General features: G+C 43.0%; 1 protein-coding gene across 3 annotated transcripts in view; it reads right to left on the bottom strand.

The window, feature by feature from the left end:
* The window catches only part of TSNAX (translin associated factor X), a 37,038-nt gene extending 24,412 nt beyond the window's left edge, over positions 1-12,626 (bottom strand). The window contains exon 1 of one of the 3 annotated variants that reach the window (XM_033950345.1): positions 12,416-12,626. In XM_033950345.1, the coding sequence (XP_033806236.1) occupies positions 12,416-12,419 (4 nt within the window). In that variant the 5' untranslated portion in view covers positions 12,420-12,626. The remainder of the gene's footprint in view (positions 1-12,415) is intronic. The other 2 variants (XM_033950346.1, XM_033950344.1) reach the window with 2 other exon arrangements.
* Positions 12,627-16,833: the final 4,207 nt, after the last annotated feature.

Raw genomic sequence — 16,833 nt, 5'->3', positions numbered from 1 at the left:
CTAGTACTGAGGGAGGGGTTGATGACAATAGGGGGGATGGGGGGGTTGGAGGGGGGGTGGGTGGGGGAGGGACGAGCTGGGAGGGGAATTTTTTCTGTTATTTCCTTTTTTTTTCTTTTTCTATCCCTGTGTAAAGTGATCTTTCTCGTGCTATTTGTTAACATTGTACTGGAGGCGGGGTGGGCACCTCCGACAGTGGGATATCTTTACTGTTTTCTTCAAAATGATAGAGGGCCTTTAAACCGTGTTACTTCCAATATGCTACAAAAGGTATATCTCTTTGTTCAACTATTCCGGGTAAGGCTGGGAACCTGGGATGGCCTTGATAACTTGGGTCGAGCTAGCTATTTCTTTGCTTTCTGGGATTCCCTATGTCTTTAACTAATTCTATGCGAATAATGTCTTGGAATGTTTCGGGCATATCCTCCCCAGTTAAAAGAACGAAAATTCTTAATCAACTTAAACATCATAAAGCGGGTATTGTGTGTCTGCAAGAAACACGTTTGACGGATAGCGAACACGCTAAATTGAAAAAATCTTGGGTGGGGGCCGTTTATGCGGCGGCGTCACCTCAGAAAAAGGCTGGGGTGGCGATCTTGATCCACAGATCTTTACCATGTAAGGTGCGTTTGGTGGAACAAGACCCTCAGGGATGATTTCTCTTGCTCTTTCTAACTGTGGGTAATTACTCCTTCTATTTGCTCAATTTATATGCACCAAATGTATATGATCACTCTTTCTTTGAACGCATTGCTAAATTGCTATCGGAACACGTGGCTGACTCGTTATACTTGGCAGGGGATTATAATCAAGTACTTGATCAGAGAATTGACAGATCTAATCCGGGAGTGCCTCCGGTGGAATCTAGCAGGCGGGGTATTCCGTATTTGTGCGCGACTTTAGATCTGGTTGATCCTTGGCGTCTACTACACACCTCGGAACGTGATTATACCCATAGATCTCGGGCCCATGGTACGTTTTCTAGAATAATTATATACTTGTTAATAAATCATCCTTTCCTCATATTGATGCCGCTACTATAGGACCGTCGGCGATTTCAGATCATTCTTTGATCTGGGTGGAGGTTAATGTTGGCTTCAACATCCGAGGCCCCTCCCGGTGGCGCTTTCCGAGTTATTTGTTCTCTGATACCCATTTTTCAAGAATTTTTATTGAAAAAATGGGAAAATTTTTTGGAATTTAATAGTCAACATTTATCTGAGCCTGATTTGTTTTGGAACACGGCTAAAGTGGTATTGCGAGGGGAATGTATTGCTTACGTTATAGCGAGAAATCGTCGATTATCCCGGGGCATTTTACGTTTGGAGCGCGATTTGGCCACTGCGAAACAACACTATTCGACTAATCCCACAACGGCGGCAAAAGAGAATTTATTATCTGTCGAGACGACACTTAATGCATATATACATGAACGTACGCTTTTACCAGCGATTTAAATTCCATCGTTACGGTAACCGATCAGGGAAATTATTAGCCAACTTGACTAAACGCGCGAGAGGCTCTCGCTTTATTTTTGGTTTACGGGACGCGGCTGGGACATTACGACATAAAACGGATAAGATTGCCAACAAATTTTCAGATTATTTTCGGGATTTTTATGAACGACGAGATCGAGAAGGGGGGGGACTTTTGAGAGATTATTTGGAGGATTCCGGATTTCCTAAATTGATTGGATCTGATGTGGAACTTCTTAATGCCCCCCTGACAGTTAGGGAATTGCAGAGGGCGATACAGCTTCAGAGGAACTATTCTGCCCCTGGACCCGACGGCTTTATAGCCGAATTTTATAAATTGTTATCCTCACAGATTGGTCATCCTTTACGGGATTATTATACTCAGGTTATCACGGAGGGCAGTTTTCCGGCGGGTGCCAATGAGGCCCTCATCACACTTATTTTAAAGCCGGGTAGGGATGATACTTCCCCTGAGGCCTATCGCCCCATCTCCCTCCTTAATGTTGATATTAAAATTCTAGCAAAAATTTTGGCAGATAGACTGGCTCTCCTGCTGCCCAGGATTATAGATCCAGCTCAGGTGGGTTTTGTGAAAGGTAGGCAAGCAGTACATAATGTTCGTCGGGTGCTACTAGATAAGGCTCATACTCAATCACAGAGGACACCCATGTTGTTGGCCAGCTTAGATGCCGCCCGAGCTTTTGATCAGGTGGACTGGGGATATTTGTTTGGGGTACTGGATTATATAGGTATTGTGGGCTGGTATATTCGAGCGGTTCAAACCTTGTATAACAGACCGATGGCCCGATTGTTAGTTAATGATACCATAACGGAAGCCTTTTCTATTGGTAGGGGCACCAGGCAGGGTTGTCCCTTATCCCCACTCCTTTTTCTGCTCTATTTGGAGCCGTTTTTACGAACGGTCTCTAACGACCCGGACGTAGTGGGAGTCCCGTTTCCGTCTCAGACGGTCAAAGTTCTGGCTTTCGCGGATGACTTAATATTTACATTGACTCAGCCACGGCGTTCTATTACTCATCTACATCATTCTTTAGAGGAGTTTCATTTTTACTCAGGCTTCGCCCTTAACTATAAAAAATCTACAGTTTTGGCGTTTCCCTCCGCTATACAGGATACATGGGTGGGTGATTTCCCCTTTGCTTGGGCCCAGACCTCCATTAAATATCTTGGAGTGTGTTTACCCCGTGATCTTTCCACTTTATATGATTGTAATGTGACATCACTTTTGGGGGACACTTTGAATATGTTTCACACTTGGTGGGCCTTTCCTTTATCAGTGGCAGGTAGAGTGGCTCTGTACAATATGGTGGTATTTCCAAAATGGCTCTATCGATTTCAAGTTCTCCCCCTGTTATTGTCCCATGCTACTAAAATTCAACTTATAAGAGGGATACAGAGGTTTGTTTGGGGTGGCAAACGGCCACGTCTGACTTTCTCTAAGATGTGCCTACCTAGAGAACGGGGGGGTTATGGTCTTTTGAATATTCAATGGTATGCAATGGCCTGTCAAATGAGGCATATTAATGATTGGTTTAGGGGTACATCTTATTTTTCTGCCACTCCTTTGGAACTATCCTTGGTGGCTCCTTACCATATCAGTTATGTGTTACATGTGGCAGCCCCGGCCCTTCGTCTAGTGGTAGCAAGATATCCAATTTTTGCTCCTGCGAGACGGACCTGGCGTTGGTTATGCAAATGTCTTCAAATGTCCCCGAAGATTTCTCCCTTCCTCCCTATTCAGGGGAATGGAGATTTTTCACCGAGTATTCAGTCTGTGTCCTTTCAGCGATGGGCTTCTTTGGGGTTATGTTACGTCTTTCAATTGTACACAGATGAGGGGCAGATAGCATCATTTGCTTCCTTACAACATACATTTGGATTACCCGCCACTGACTTTTTTGCATACTTTCAGGTACGACATTATGTACGTTCCTTGCCTGGTGCTCATATGACGAACATCTGTTATGAGACTCTATCTGAAATGTTCAGCTTATCTGCACAGCAACTCATTCCACTACGTTTCCACCATGTGGGCATCCGTGACAGTCAACCTGGCCACAACTTTGCAATTTTAGCAGAAACTGGGCTGAGGATTTATAATGTACTTTAACTTCTGATCAGATACAGCAGGTTGTCAAAACTTTGAAAAAATTGTCAACTAATATTCAGCACTGGGAACTACAATTGAAGTTTATTCTTCGTCTTTACATTTCTCCTATACGAGCTTACAGGATGGGCATCTCTCAAAGTCATCACTGCCCTAAATGTGCTCAAGTGAATGCCTCTTTGGGCCATATGTTTTGGTATTGTCCTGCTGTTCTCCAGTTCTGGCATCAAATGGGCTCTTATATTTCAACTCTTTGGGGTCGAAGGTGGTCCCCGACCCCAAGAGCGCTCTTTGGTTTTTATGATGTTATTTCTCCAAAGCCTAAAGGCCTTTCCGCCTTTTTGGCTAGAGCTATATTACTTGGCAAAAAGACTACCCTACTGCAGTGGTTGGCTTGTGAGGCCCCGACTTACAGTCAATGGAAATCATTAATGATCACCCAGGCCGCTTTGGAACGTAGACACTTCGTTGATATTGACTCGAGATCGGGGCGCAGATTCACAGTGATTTGGGAGCGTTTCTGGATGACCCTTACCTCGATGGCTCGGAATAGACTTTTGAACTCATAATAGCAGTTTTGTTTCTATTTTACATTTTCTTCTCACCAGGGATTTTCAGTTGGGGGTTTTTGTTGGAAGGTGGGGGGTTGGGAGGGGACTTTTGAATTTTGTGCAAACATATCTGTATTCTGTATTGTTTACTCTGATTGTTGTTGTTCATGCACGCTGAAAATGAATAAAAACATATAAACATAAAGATAGTAATTCTTTACAAATAGTTGCATCTTCTTTAGAGTACAATTGGGATTCCAATTTCTGAATTTCTTTTGCTTTATCTTCCACAGATGATTTTAATTGCTTGCATTTAAAAGAGGCGTAGCTGATGGTTTCTTCTTTTAACCAAGCTTTATAAGATTTCCAGATTGATATGAAGGAGGAACAGGAACCAATATTGCATGCAAAGAAGTCTATGGACTTATCTTGAATAAGTTTAACAAAGTCTTCATTGTTAATTAGTACAGGATTTAGTCTCCAGTTGCGAGAACTTGGATGTTCTTCAGACCATTTGAGAGAACATGAAAGCAGCATGATCAGATATGGAGATTTCATATATTTTTACCTTTTGAAGCACTGGAATTAAATCCTTAGTGCCAAAATAATAATCTAATCTAGAATAAATGTGATGAACATTGGAATAAAAGGAGTAATCTTTTTTTGTAGGGTACATTATATGCCAGAAATCAGACTATCCATGTTGTTGTGCTAATGATGTAAAAGCTACTCTGGTGTGTAGTTTAGCTGGATGAGTTAATGAGAATCTATCTAAAACAGGATCAACTGGAAAATTTAAGTCTTCACCATTGATGGTATGAGTGGATAGTGAGGTAGTACGTGTATCTGCAAACTGTTGAAAAAATTGGGACTCATCCATTTTAGGAGCATAAATACTGAGAAGAATGATAGAAGCATCATCAGTGCAACCTTCCAGAAGTGACCATCAACCTTTAGGATCAAAGGAATGAGATGACATTTGAAATGGGAAGGATTTTCTTATGAGTGTGATGACACCATTTTTTAGTTTAAATCAGGGCTGCCCAAGTCCGGTCCTCGACATCTACTGGCAGGCCAGGTTTTCAGGATATCCACAATGAACATGCATGAGAGAGATTTGCCTGCACTGCCTTCTTGGTATGCAAATCTCTCTCATGCATATTCATTGTGGATCTCCTGAAAACCTGGCCTGCCAGTAGATCTCGAGGACCGGACTTGGACAGCCCTGGTTTAAATGGTTTTTCATAAGATTAAATTACAGAAACAGAATAGCAACCTCACTTACAGCAGTAAAGCTCTACAAAGGTCTCCCTCCCCTCCCCGTTGCCTACCCCCCTGCCCCAGAATAACATAAAGTAAATTAAAACCTCAGTGCTTAACAGAAATGCAGGGTTAACAAGAACACAAAGGCACCCCAATACCACTGAAAGGGGGGGGGGAAATCCCTTCCCAATGCTACGACTGATGTCCCCTGAAAATCTGCCACTCTGGTAGTCCGAAGACTCACAGGGAATTCAACAATTCACTACGAGCTCAGGGTGATAAAGACTGGATATAGGGATCCCAAATCTGAAGGAAAAGTTTTTTAACATTTGGGTCTTAGTCTAACTGCTCACCACTCTAACAGCATCAATGTGTGTAATCTGTTTCTCCAATGCCAATAGGAAGGGATGTCTCCCCTGACCCAAACAGAGAGGAGAACATGTCCGGGGAAATCCAGACATCTGGTAACCCTACTCCAACCCCCCTCCTGCAGGTGCTTTTCTCTCTCTCCCTCCCTCCAACTCCCCTACTGTGGGTGCTTCAGTTCGATCCTTTCACACACACCTGCAATTCAGTATCACTTTCCCTTCTCTTCTTTCCACAGTTAATCATTCTCTGCATTGCTGGCATCATCAGCAAAAGCAGGCTGTTTTAATCAAACACCCCCCTCCCCCCAGATCTGGTGGTGTGGGCTCTTTCTCCAGCCCTGCCCCACCTAGGAATCGAGTAGCTCTGTCTTGTCCTCCACCTACCTCCTCTGCTAAAATTAAATCTTCTGGCCGGCCAGCAGCATCACCAAGGTGAGCTGTGGCCTTCCTAGAAGCCTTCATTCAGCACTGTTCCAGGGGCAGGCCACGGCAGAAGGCAGACCTCGTCGACACTGCCAGTCAGTCTGAAGATTTAATTTTAGAGGAAGAGGTGGTAAGTGGGAGATGGGAGAGGAAACCCCGAATTTCTCAAATTTTAGAAATATGTCCGCACAGTCCTCTAAAAAGACGTCTGGTAGCCCTAACCTGTACTCCGCTCTAGCCCACATGTTAGATAAAGCGGTATATAGTAAAACCTTGGATTGCAAGTGTTTTGCAAGACAAGCAAAACATTTGATTAAATTTTAACTTGATATACAAGCAATGTCTTGCAATAAAAGTACATACAGTATACACACATCTCAACTGAGCCGATGGTTCTTCTCTCTCTGATGCTGCAAGAGTGTAGTGACTGTTCTAAACGCGTGAGGTCTTGTAATACGCATGTCACATCACAGGGAAAGTCGTCCTACACAATAACCCTCATCTTCTCCTCTCCCTCACACCAGCCGCGATTCTTTTCAAAAGTAAAGTGCAAGTTAATATATTTTTACTTTAGACAGTACAGTATTTTGTATTAAAGTTTTTGGGTTGTAGAACCAATCGTCCGAGTTTCCATTATTTCTTATAATAATTTTTTTTTTTTATTCTTGTATACCGCCATACCCGTAAAGTTCTAGGCGGTTCACATCCATTAATTAAGGTCCATGATAACACACGGATTTACAAAATTTTGACAAAGTTACAGGCAATGAAGTGGGGGGGGGGAACTCTTTGAAGAGATTAGGTAGAGGTAACGGTAATACAGAAGGAAGGGTTGCAAGGTATGATATAGCGAGAGAGAGATAAAATCGGGGGAGGGGGGGAAGAGGGAAAGCCGAAGGAGCGGGGTAGTGTGGGAAAGGGGAGAAAAATAGGGGGCAAGGGGGATTAAAAGGCCTGTTCACGGAAAAGGTGCGTTTTGAGAAGTTTTCTGAAACTAAGGTAAGAGGGCGCCTCGAGTATCATTTGGGCAAGCATCTTTTGTCTAGAAATCTTTTGAAATGACATAATTTTAGGGATGGGAAGACAAACAGCTGTATTCTGCGGGATTTCTTGTTGGTGAGGTTCAGAGTGAAATGGTGATAGAGGTATCTAGGTAATAGGCCAAAAACAGTTATGTAGCAGAAGCAGGCAAATTTGAATAGGACTCTGGATTCGAAAGGGAGCCAATGCAGTTGGTGGTAGAAAGGTGTGATGTGGTCCCATTTGTTCAGGCCGAATATGAGGCAGACGGCAGTGTTCTGGATCAATTTTAGTCTCCTAAGGGTTTTCTTTGTGGAGCTCAGATAAATGACATTGCAATAGTCTAGTATGCTCAGAACAGAGGACTGTACCAGAAGGCGGAAAGAGGAGTCATCAAAGTATTTTTTTATGGTGCGCAGTTTCCAGAGCACCGAGAAGCATTTCTTGACTGTAAGATCGGTGTGATTTTCTAGGGATAGATGTTTGTCTAGAGTGACTCCCAGTATTTTTAATGTTTGTTCGAGGGGGAAGACCAAGCCTTTCACTTGGATTGTGGAGACTTTGATTTTTTCATTGGGGGAGGCTAGGAAGAATTTTGTTTTGTCCGGGTTTAGTTTTAATCTGTAGGATTGCATCCAGATTTCTATCTGATTAAGTATGCTTGTGATGTAGGCTAGTAGATCTGGGGAGAAGGTGGTGAGTGGGATGACTATTGTGATGTCATCTGCGTAGATGAAGGATTTGAGTTTGAGGTTTTGAAGGAGATTACCCAGGGAGGCGAGGTAGATATTAAATAGTGTGGGGGACAGGGGGGAGCCCTGCGGCACCCCGTAGGAGTTAATCCAGCTAGATGAGGAGGAATCGTTTTTGCGAACTCTGTAGGATCTGTTTCGTAGGAATCCGTGAAACCAGCTGAAGACCTGGTCGGAGATGCCAATGTGAGTCAGGCATTCTAGGAGAATGTTGTGGTCTACTAGGTTGAACGCACTGCTCAGATCGAGTTGAAGGATCAAGGCGCTGGAGCCCAGGCTAAAGAGGGTGTGCAAGTAGTCAAATAAGGCTGCAATAATGGTTTCAGTGCTGTGGTCTGTTCGAAAGCCCGATTGTCACATAGTATGTTGAATTTATCCAGATATGCGGTGAGTTCAGCATTTACTATCCCTTCAGCTATTTTGGTGAATAGAGGGATGCTAGCAATAAGTCTGTAATTAGAAGGGGCGTTTGGGGGTTCTTTCATGTTTTTTATGATTGGGGTTAACATAATATGGCCTTGCTCAGGTGGAAAGTATCCTGAGGAAAGTAGAAAGTTCACCCAGGATAACATGTTGGCTTTGAAATGGATGGGTGCAGTTTTCATGACATTTGGAGGGCAGGTGTCTAGTTTGCAGAAGGAGTTAGAATATTTGTTGTAGAATTTATTGAAGGTTTCCCAGTCCAGTGTTTTGAATTGGTTCCAGTATAGATCTGCTCTGGACCCTTGGTCTGGTTTGTATATGTCGGTATCAGTAAGAATGGGGAAAAGCTCAAGGGGATTAGTCGAGGCAGGTAAAGTAGATCTTAGTTTTTGAGTCTTGGAGATGAAGAAATCAGCTAAGGTGTTTGCGGTTAATGTGGAATCTTCGTGGTTGTTGGTGAGTGTCTCGATGTAATATAGGTCATTAACTAGCTTAAAGAGATTGCTACTGTTATTTGTAAAGTCACCAATTTTGTGTGAATAGAATTTTTTACGTTTTTCTTTGGTCAGGTTTTTATAGATTTTTAGTTTGAGTCTCCAGGCATCTCTGTGTTCCTGGGATTCGGATTTTCGCCATACTCTTTCCGATTTTCTAAGGTCCCTCTTCATCTGTAATAGCTCTGCATCAAACCATCCCTCCTGCTTTGTGGTTCTGATATGGCGGGTTTTTATGGGGGCTATTTCGTTTAAAATGTTTGTGCTGTCGTTGATCCAGTCTGTCATAAGTTGTTCTGTTTCGTCGCTAAGTTTTGTGTTCTTTTCGTAGCGGGCCCAGAATTCCTCTGGGTCTATCTTTCCCCTGGTGGTGAGGGTTTTGATGTTTCTTGTTTTGCCATTTTTTGAGGGTTTTTGTTGGCAGACAATGGAAAAGTCACAGAGTCTGTGATAAGACCAAAGGGAGTCTGACCAATTGGCATGTGTCCAATTAAATTTTGGGCTGGACAGGACTTTGGAGAAGGTCACCAAGTCTAGTTGATGACCTCTTTGATGAGTTTTGATTGGGGGGGGTTTGAAGAAGCCTAGTTGGGTGATGAGTGACCAGAAATCCGATACTTCTGGTTGATCTAGCTGCTCTAGGTGGATGTTGATGTCCCCACATAGAAGGTTGTATGGGCTTGTTAAGGAGTTAGTGAGTAAGGCTACCGTGAAGTCGTCTTTGGCTAGGTTCCATTTTTTTGGTGGGATGTAGACTAGAGTGATAGTTAGGGAGGCGGACAGGGATTTGGAATTGAGAGAGCAGGCTAGTATTTCAGAGCTAGGGGAGGACTTGGTGTTTAGTAAAGAGCAATTGAGGTGGTCTCGAAAGATTATAGCTAGACCTCCTCCTCTTCCCCAGGTTCTGGCCAGGGAGAGAATCTTATATCCTGGAGAAATTTGCTTCGATATATGAGTGTTTTGGATTAAAAGCATGTTTCCGGAACAAATTATGCTCACAAACCAAGGTTTTACTGTATTAACAAATAATGCTAAGTGTATTCTATATACAGTATTCTACAAATACCCAAGTGCCTCTTCAGTGTTTGTTTAGTAATTGTTATGAACTGAAGTTAGTTCAAACTTCCCTTTTGTTTTGGTTAAGAAATAATAAAACATAAATATTGGCGGGGGGGAGTATGTATATGGTTTGTAACCTGCCTAGTTAATAGGGAGGGTGTAAATTTTAGAAATAAAATGTGTCTGCATGCCATTGAAGAAGAGGAGCACAGAACCTGGCTAAGACTAGGCAAACCAAGGCCATTTCCTCAGACTCCACTTGAAGGCCAAATATCCTCTATTAACAATAAGCTTCTACTCATTATGACAGGGGTTGCCATACAACAGATTATGAATAATTGGAAAAATTGGGATAGGCTGAATTATAGCTTTTGGTGGCAAAATGGAAAGGCTAATTGCCCTGCAGCAGGGAAATTTTAAGAAATTTCAGGTTATTCGGGAGCCATTAACAAGATACTGTAAAGATTGAAATTACTGCATAGAATAAATATTAATTTTTTCCCTTTTGTTCATACACATCCAGGGTAGGGTGGAAATATTTTATGATTTCTTTTGCTTATGAATAACTGTTGGGTATAAGGGAGGGGGGATATTTGATGCAAGTTAGAATTTGATGATATATTAAGTGATGTTAAAGTATAAATGATTGTATTTTGTGTTACACTTATTGTGAGTTTTAAAAATGAATAAAGATTAACAAAAAAAAAAAAGAAGAAGAGTTATTGGCATTGGAAGAATCAATTCCATCGTTTAATTTTATTTGAGGTTTGTAAATTTCCTAGAACACATTTATTTTTAAAAATCTGGGACCCTTATATACAAAAATTATCCTCAAAAGCAAGAAGTATGATTCTTAACACTTTATATTAAAGCTATATGTAAATGTTCTTTGCATTTTTATATATTTGGTGTTTCATGTCACCTTTCATTCGAGGGTGGGAGGGAATAGGAAGGATGATTTTAATGTGTTAAATTATTTGAACTATATTTCTGTTTAATTCATTTATTATAATGTTATAATAATATTAAAAAACAATCTAAGGTAATTATTTAAAAATGTTATAAATTAAATAAATAGAATGAAGGGGGAGAAGGGTAGGGGGCAAAGGGAAGGGATCAAGGGGGGTATAGAAAGGAATGGACTAGGTATACAGTCAAACCTCGGTTTACGAGTGTACCGATTTACGAGTGTTTTGCAAAACGAGCAAAACATTCACAAAATTGGCGCCTCGGAGACCGAGTTTGACTCGATTTATGAGCGCCAGCCCCCACGATCCTACATCCCCCCCCCCCAGCACCAAAACGATATCCCTTACCCCGATTGGGCACCGGCACCAGCACCAACGCATAGGACATGCCGGTGCCCAAAGATCCTCCCTCTTCTGGGCTGGGCGATGCGTCAGAAATCCTCCCTTTTGCCTGTGCTGGGCTGGACTCGGCCTTGAGCATTTGTGCATACTCAAAGCCTTCTGATCTCGCTCTCTCCGAGATTCTCAGATTCAGAATCTCGGAGAGAGCGAGACCAGAAGGCCCCGAGCATGCGCAAATGCTCAAGGCCCAGTCCAGCCCAGCACAGGCAACAGGGAGGATCTTCGATGCACCGCCCAGCCCAGAAGAGGGAGGATCTTCGGGCACCGGCATGTCCTACGCATTGGTGCTGGTGCCCAATCGGGGTAAGGGATTTTGTTTCAGTGCTCGGGGGTGGGAGGATGCCGGATCGCTGGAGGGGGGTATGGAGCAGCATTGGTGGCCTCAAGGGGGGGGGGAAATGGAGCAGTGCCGGTAGCCTCGGGGGGTGGAGAGGAGGTGGAACGGATCAAAGCGAGTTTCCCTTACTTCCTATGGGGAAACTCACTTTGATATATGAGCAATTTGGTTTACGAGCATACTTCTGGAACGAATTATGCTCGTAAACCAAGGTTCCACTGTATAGAAATATATTTTGGAGGAATGATAAAAATATGTATGGAAATATTATTATTGTGAATTTATATTATAATATTTTATTGAAGGAATCAAATAGATATACAATAAAATGATACAAAGAGATATTCATTACAATTAAATTCATTTGCATACATATTTTATCATTCCTCCAAAATATATTTTAAATATCTACTTTATTTTCCCCTATATCCTCTTTATTACTTTAGATTGTTTTTATTATTATATTATAATAAATGAATTAAACAAAAAAAAACAACAACAACATTTCAATGTGAATTTAATTGTAATGAATATCTCTTTGTATCTTATTATTGTATATTTATTTGATTCTTTCAATAAAATGTTATAAATTACATTAAAAAAAAAGAAGAGGAGCACAGAAGCCGGCTCAGACTAGGCAAACCGAGGCCATTTCCTCTGACTCCTCGTGAAGGCCTAAAATCCGCGTTCTGCACGTCCAAGTCCTGACTAAACAACGTCTTCCCTCTATACGGGGGGGGGCAAAAACTTACTCATTGGCGGCTGGAAAGTGCGAGCTGGGGAGGGGAAAAGCCGCTTCTTCTCCACCAATTAGGAAGCCGGGCCGAAGGCGCGAGAGAGCCGCGGATGCCGAGGTTCGGGGGAGGAGGAGAGCAGACGGACCAGGAAGGAAGCGCCGGCGCGGTGACGCGGCCAAAACGGTCCGGGCGGAACACGAACTCGGCGGCTCTCGAGGGGAGGGGGGGGGGAGGACCCGCTCGCCAGGGATCCGGAGGAAGCGACGTCATCTGCCAAAAGAGGCGGGAAGCGCTTTCGGTCGCGTGAAGCAGGCGCGCGCAGAGGAGCTTTCGGTCGCGTGAAGCAGGCGCGAGCGGAGGGGAGGCGGGAAGAGCTATCGGTCGCGTGAAGCAGGCGCTTTTTTTTTTTTTTTTTTTTACCAGGCTTATAACATTTTTATTGAAGGAATCAAATAAATATACAATAATATGTTACAAAAAGATATTCATTACAATTAAATACATAATAAAACATTTGCATACGTATTTTATCATTCCTCCAAAATATATTTTAATATAACTAAACTATTTTTCCCTATATCCCCCCTTATTACTTTATATATATTAAAATCATCATTCCTATTTCCCTCCCTACCCTAGAATGAAAGGTGATATAAAATACCAAATAAATTAAAAAAAACACAAAACATTTATTTAAATTTAATATGAAGTATTAAGAATCATACTTATTGAAAGCAGGCGCTTTGACTGGCGCTTTGATTTTGCGGCCGTTTTGGCCCGAGGCAGACTTTAAAGGTGTCGAATGCAAGGAATTCAACTAAAAAGACACCAACACTAATGTCTCTCCCACGTCTGAAATCCCAGGGCTTCATTTGCAGATAAAAAGGAGGAGGGATTGCAGAATAATGCTCTGCTTTTGCTGCAGGCTTACAATTTATTCTCCTTGGGAGGGAAAGACTAAAGCAGAATGCCCCCCCTCCCCCCCCCCACAGTCAGTGGCAAAATGTGATGGGTGCGGCCCGCCCTGGGCGCCAAGTCGGTGGGGGCGCTGGTATCTCTCTGTCCCGCCCTGACACACCATGCCACCCTCGCACCATCCCATACCTCTATTATAAGAACATAAGTAACTAGTGTTTAAGCCCCTTACATTAACGGGTGCTAGAAAGCAGCCCCCTTTCCCTCTCCCCCTCCAGTTCCTCCCTGACTATCTCTCCGTGGCCCCCCTTCTGTCTTCCCCCCCTAAGCAAAACGATCTACCTCCCAGCACACCCCTCCCCCCGAAGCATCCCCCTTTCCCTCTCCCCCTCCAATTCCTCCCTGACTGTCTCTCCGTGGTACCCCTTCTGTCTCCCCCCCAAGCAAAGCTGTCTGCCTCCAAGCACACCCCTCCCCCAAAGCAGGGCCCTTTCCCTCTCCCCCTCCAGTTCCTCCCTGTCTCTCCGCGGCCCCCCTTCTGTCTTCCCCCTAAGCAAAACGATCTGCCTCCCAGCACACCCCTTCCCCCCGAAGCAGCCCCCTTTCCCCTCCTGTGAGAATTTTTACCTGCATGGGCCACCTGCAGCACCCTCCAGCCGTTCCTCTGAGCTGAAACTCCTTCACGCGCCTCCCGCCTACACACTGTTAAAGATGCGCGCCATCCTCGCGGTCTGGCCAGCTCCCTTAGTCCCTGGCCGTCCCCCCCTCCTCTTCCTGCGGTCCCGACAAACCTCCTGGCTCCAGCAGCGGCCGCAGTACTGTAAACACAGTGCTTCGCGGCCTTCTACTGCCCTGATTTGCTCTTCCGTGTCCCTGATGACATCATCAGAGACGCGGCAGAGCAAATCAAGGCAGTAGAGGCCGCGATGCAGCGTGTTTACAGTGCTGCGGATGCTACTGGAGCCAGGAGGTTTGTCGACTGCGGGAAGGGAAGGGGGTGGCGGCGGCGGCAAGGGACTAAGGGAGCCGGCCAAACCGCGAGAAGGGAAAGTCGGATGGGAGGTTCAGACCGTGGTGGGAGGATCAACGGGGGTTCGGGTGTGGGGCGGGGCGAAGACGAAGACGAACTGAAAAGAACCCTAGGCGCACATGAGCACTCCTGCGGCCACAGACCTACATCTCACAGATCAGGGAAAATGGAAGCACGCAAGTAGGAGTGCGCATGCGCGGCTAGCGTTTTATTATATAAGGATACCTCTGCTGGGTCAGACCAGAGGTCCATCATGCCCAGCAGTCCGCTCACGTGGCGGCCCATCAGGTCCAGGACCTGTGTAATAATCTTCTATCTATACCCTTCTATCCCCTTTTCCTGCAGGAAATTATCTAATCCCTTCTTGAATCCCAAAACTGTGCTCTGTCCTATCACACCCTCTGGAAGCGCATTCCAGGTGTCCACCACCCTCTGGGTGAAGAAGAACTTCCTAGCATTGGTTCTAAATCTGTCCCCTTTTAGTTTTTCTGAATTCCCTCTCGTTCTTGTAGTTGTATCTTGCTAGAGCGAGCAACTTATGCCTGTTGCTCGCACCAACTTGCTTCCCACCTGAATCACTTCTGGGTCACAGGGCCAGGAAGTGATGTCGGAGGGAATCCAACGCTGGTGCAAGGAGCATGCTTGCAGAAGCCACTCACACTGGCAAATATTAAGAGGAGGGGGAGAGAAGGAGAGCGCAAGTGTGGAATGGGGTTGGGGCAAGGAAAGATTGGGAGTATGGAGAAGGAGGTGCCACTGCCCCTGCCCTGGGCACCTCCTACCCTTACGATGCCACTGCACAGAGTTAAGCCCTGATCAAGCCTCCACCATAACCACAACTTTCTAGAAAACTGAAGTCTTTAGGCAATGCACTGCCTCCAGGCTCATGAGATCAGAGAGACCAGTGCCAGCCTGAGCTAAAAGTGGGTGGGCACTGGGGTTCCCAGATACTTTTCTAAAATCCTGCCCATTTACCTTGAAAAAGCAGCCCCAAAACAGCCCAATGTATTTCCAAGAGTAAATGAGCCTTAGGGTTACCAGAGGTCTGGATTTGCCCGGAAATAGCCTCTTTTTTAGAGGACTGTCCAGGTGTCCGGATGGCTTTTCAAAACACCAATAAATTAGTTACTGCTACATCCTATCATACAAATTTTTTACCTAATATACTTTATAATCCATTTCTCACCATGTATGGGTGTTTTTTTCTTCAAAGAAAATCACTACTTCCACCTTCTAACTTTTCAGTCTTACAACAGCTTGCTAAAGGTTATATTATATTCTATGGGCGCCTTAGCATTTAGCGTGCGCTAATATTTAGCATACATTAAATTGATTAGCACACGCTAATATTTAGCGCACGTTATTATATAACATTTTATTGAAGGAATCAAATAGATATACAATAAAATGATACAAAGAGATATTCATTACAATTAAATTCATAATAAAACATTTGCATACATATTTTATCATTCTTCCAAAATATATTTTAAATGTCTAATCTATTTTTCCTTATATCCCCCTTATTACTTTAGATTGTTTTTATTATTATATTTTAATACATGAATTAAACAGAAAAACATTTCAAATAATTTAACATATATTAAAATCATCATTCCTATTTCCCTCCCTACCCTAGAATGCAAAGTGACATGAAATATCAAATGAATAAAAATATTAAAAACATTTACTTAAATTTAATATAAAGTATTAAGAATCATACTTGCTTTCGAGGATAATTTTTGTATATAAGGGTCCCAAATTTTTAAAAATAAACTTGTTCCTTTAGGAAATTTACGAACCTCCAAAACTTCAAATTAAACAATGGAATTGATTCCTCCAATGCCAATAACTTGAAGGATCTTTTTGTAACCAATATTGCAATATGCATTTATGACCAATCATACATGCCTTATGAAATAGAATACATCTATCCTGTCCAAAAACCCCACAAGCTGCTGCTTTACCGAATAACACCCCTTTTGGAGATTCAACCAATTGACAATTCCATAATGACCCTAAAAATAATAGGATGGCAGACCAGAAAGATTTAACCAGATGACATTTCCAAAATGCATGAGAGAAAGTATTAGAATCTTTTTCACATTTGATACAAATAGGAGAATTAACTAATCCTGCATGAAAAGCTTGTATTTGAGAAAAATATGCCCTATGCAAAACTCTATATGTACATTCTCTCCAAATATATCCTGTAATAATTTTAGGCAAACAACGAATAGCTTGACTAAAATCTTGAAGTGATAATTGAATTCCCAATTCATCACGCCACTTTTGTATAATATTCTCATATGTTCTATATAGGATCAAGCTCCACCACAATTTATGTAATAAAGATACAGAAATAGGAATATCATTACATTGATTAAAAAAGTTTAAAATCCTTTCATGTACACCCAATGAAAAACCCCCTCTTATGATTTGATTCACATAATGTTGTACTTGCATATATCCATACAATGACCCTGGA

The sequence above is a fragment of the Geotrypetes seraphini genome, chromosome 6 (genome assembly GCF_902459505.1).
Source record: "Geotrypetes seraphini chromosome 6, aGeoSer1.1, whole genome shotgun sequence".
In the NCBI taxonomy this organism is placed as follows: Eukaryota; Metazoa; Chordata; class Amphibia; order Gymnophiona; family Dermophiidae; genus Geotrypetes; species Geotrypetes seraphini.
Note: the sequence above shows the minus strand (reverse complement) of the source record. Positions and strands in the feature narration are given on the sequence as shown.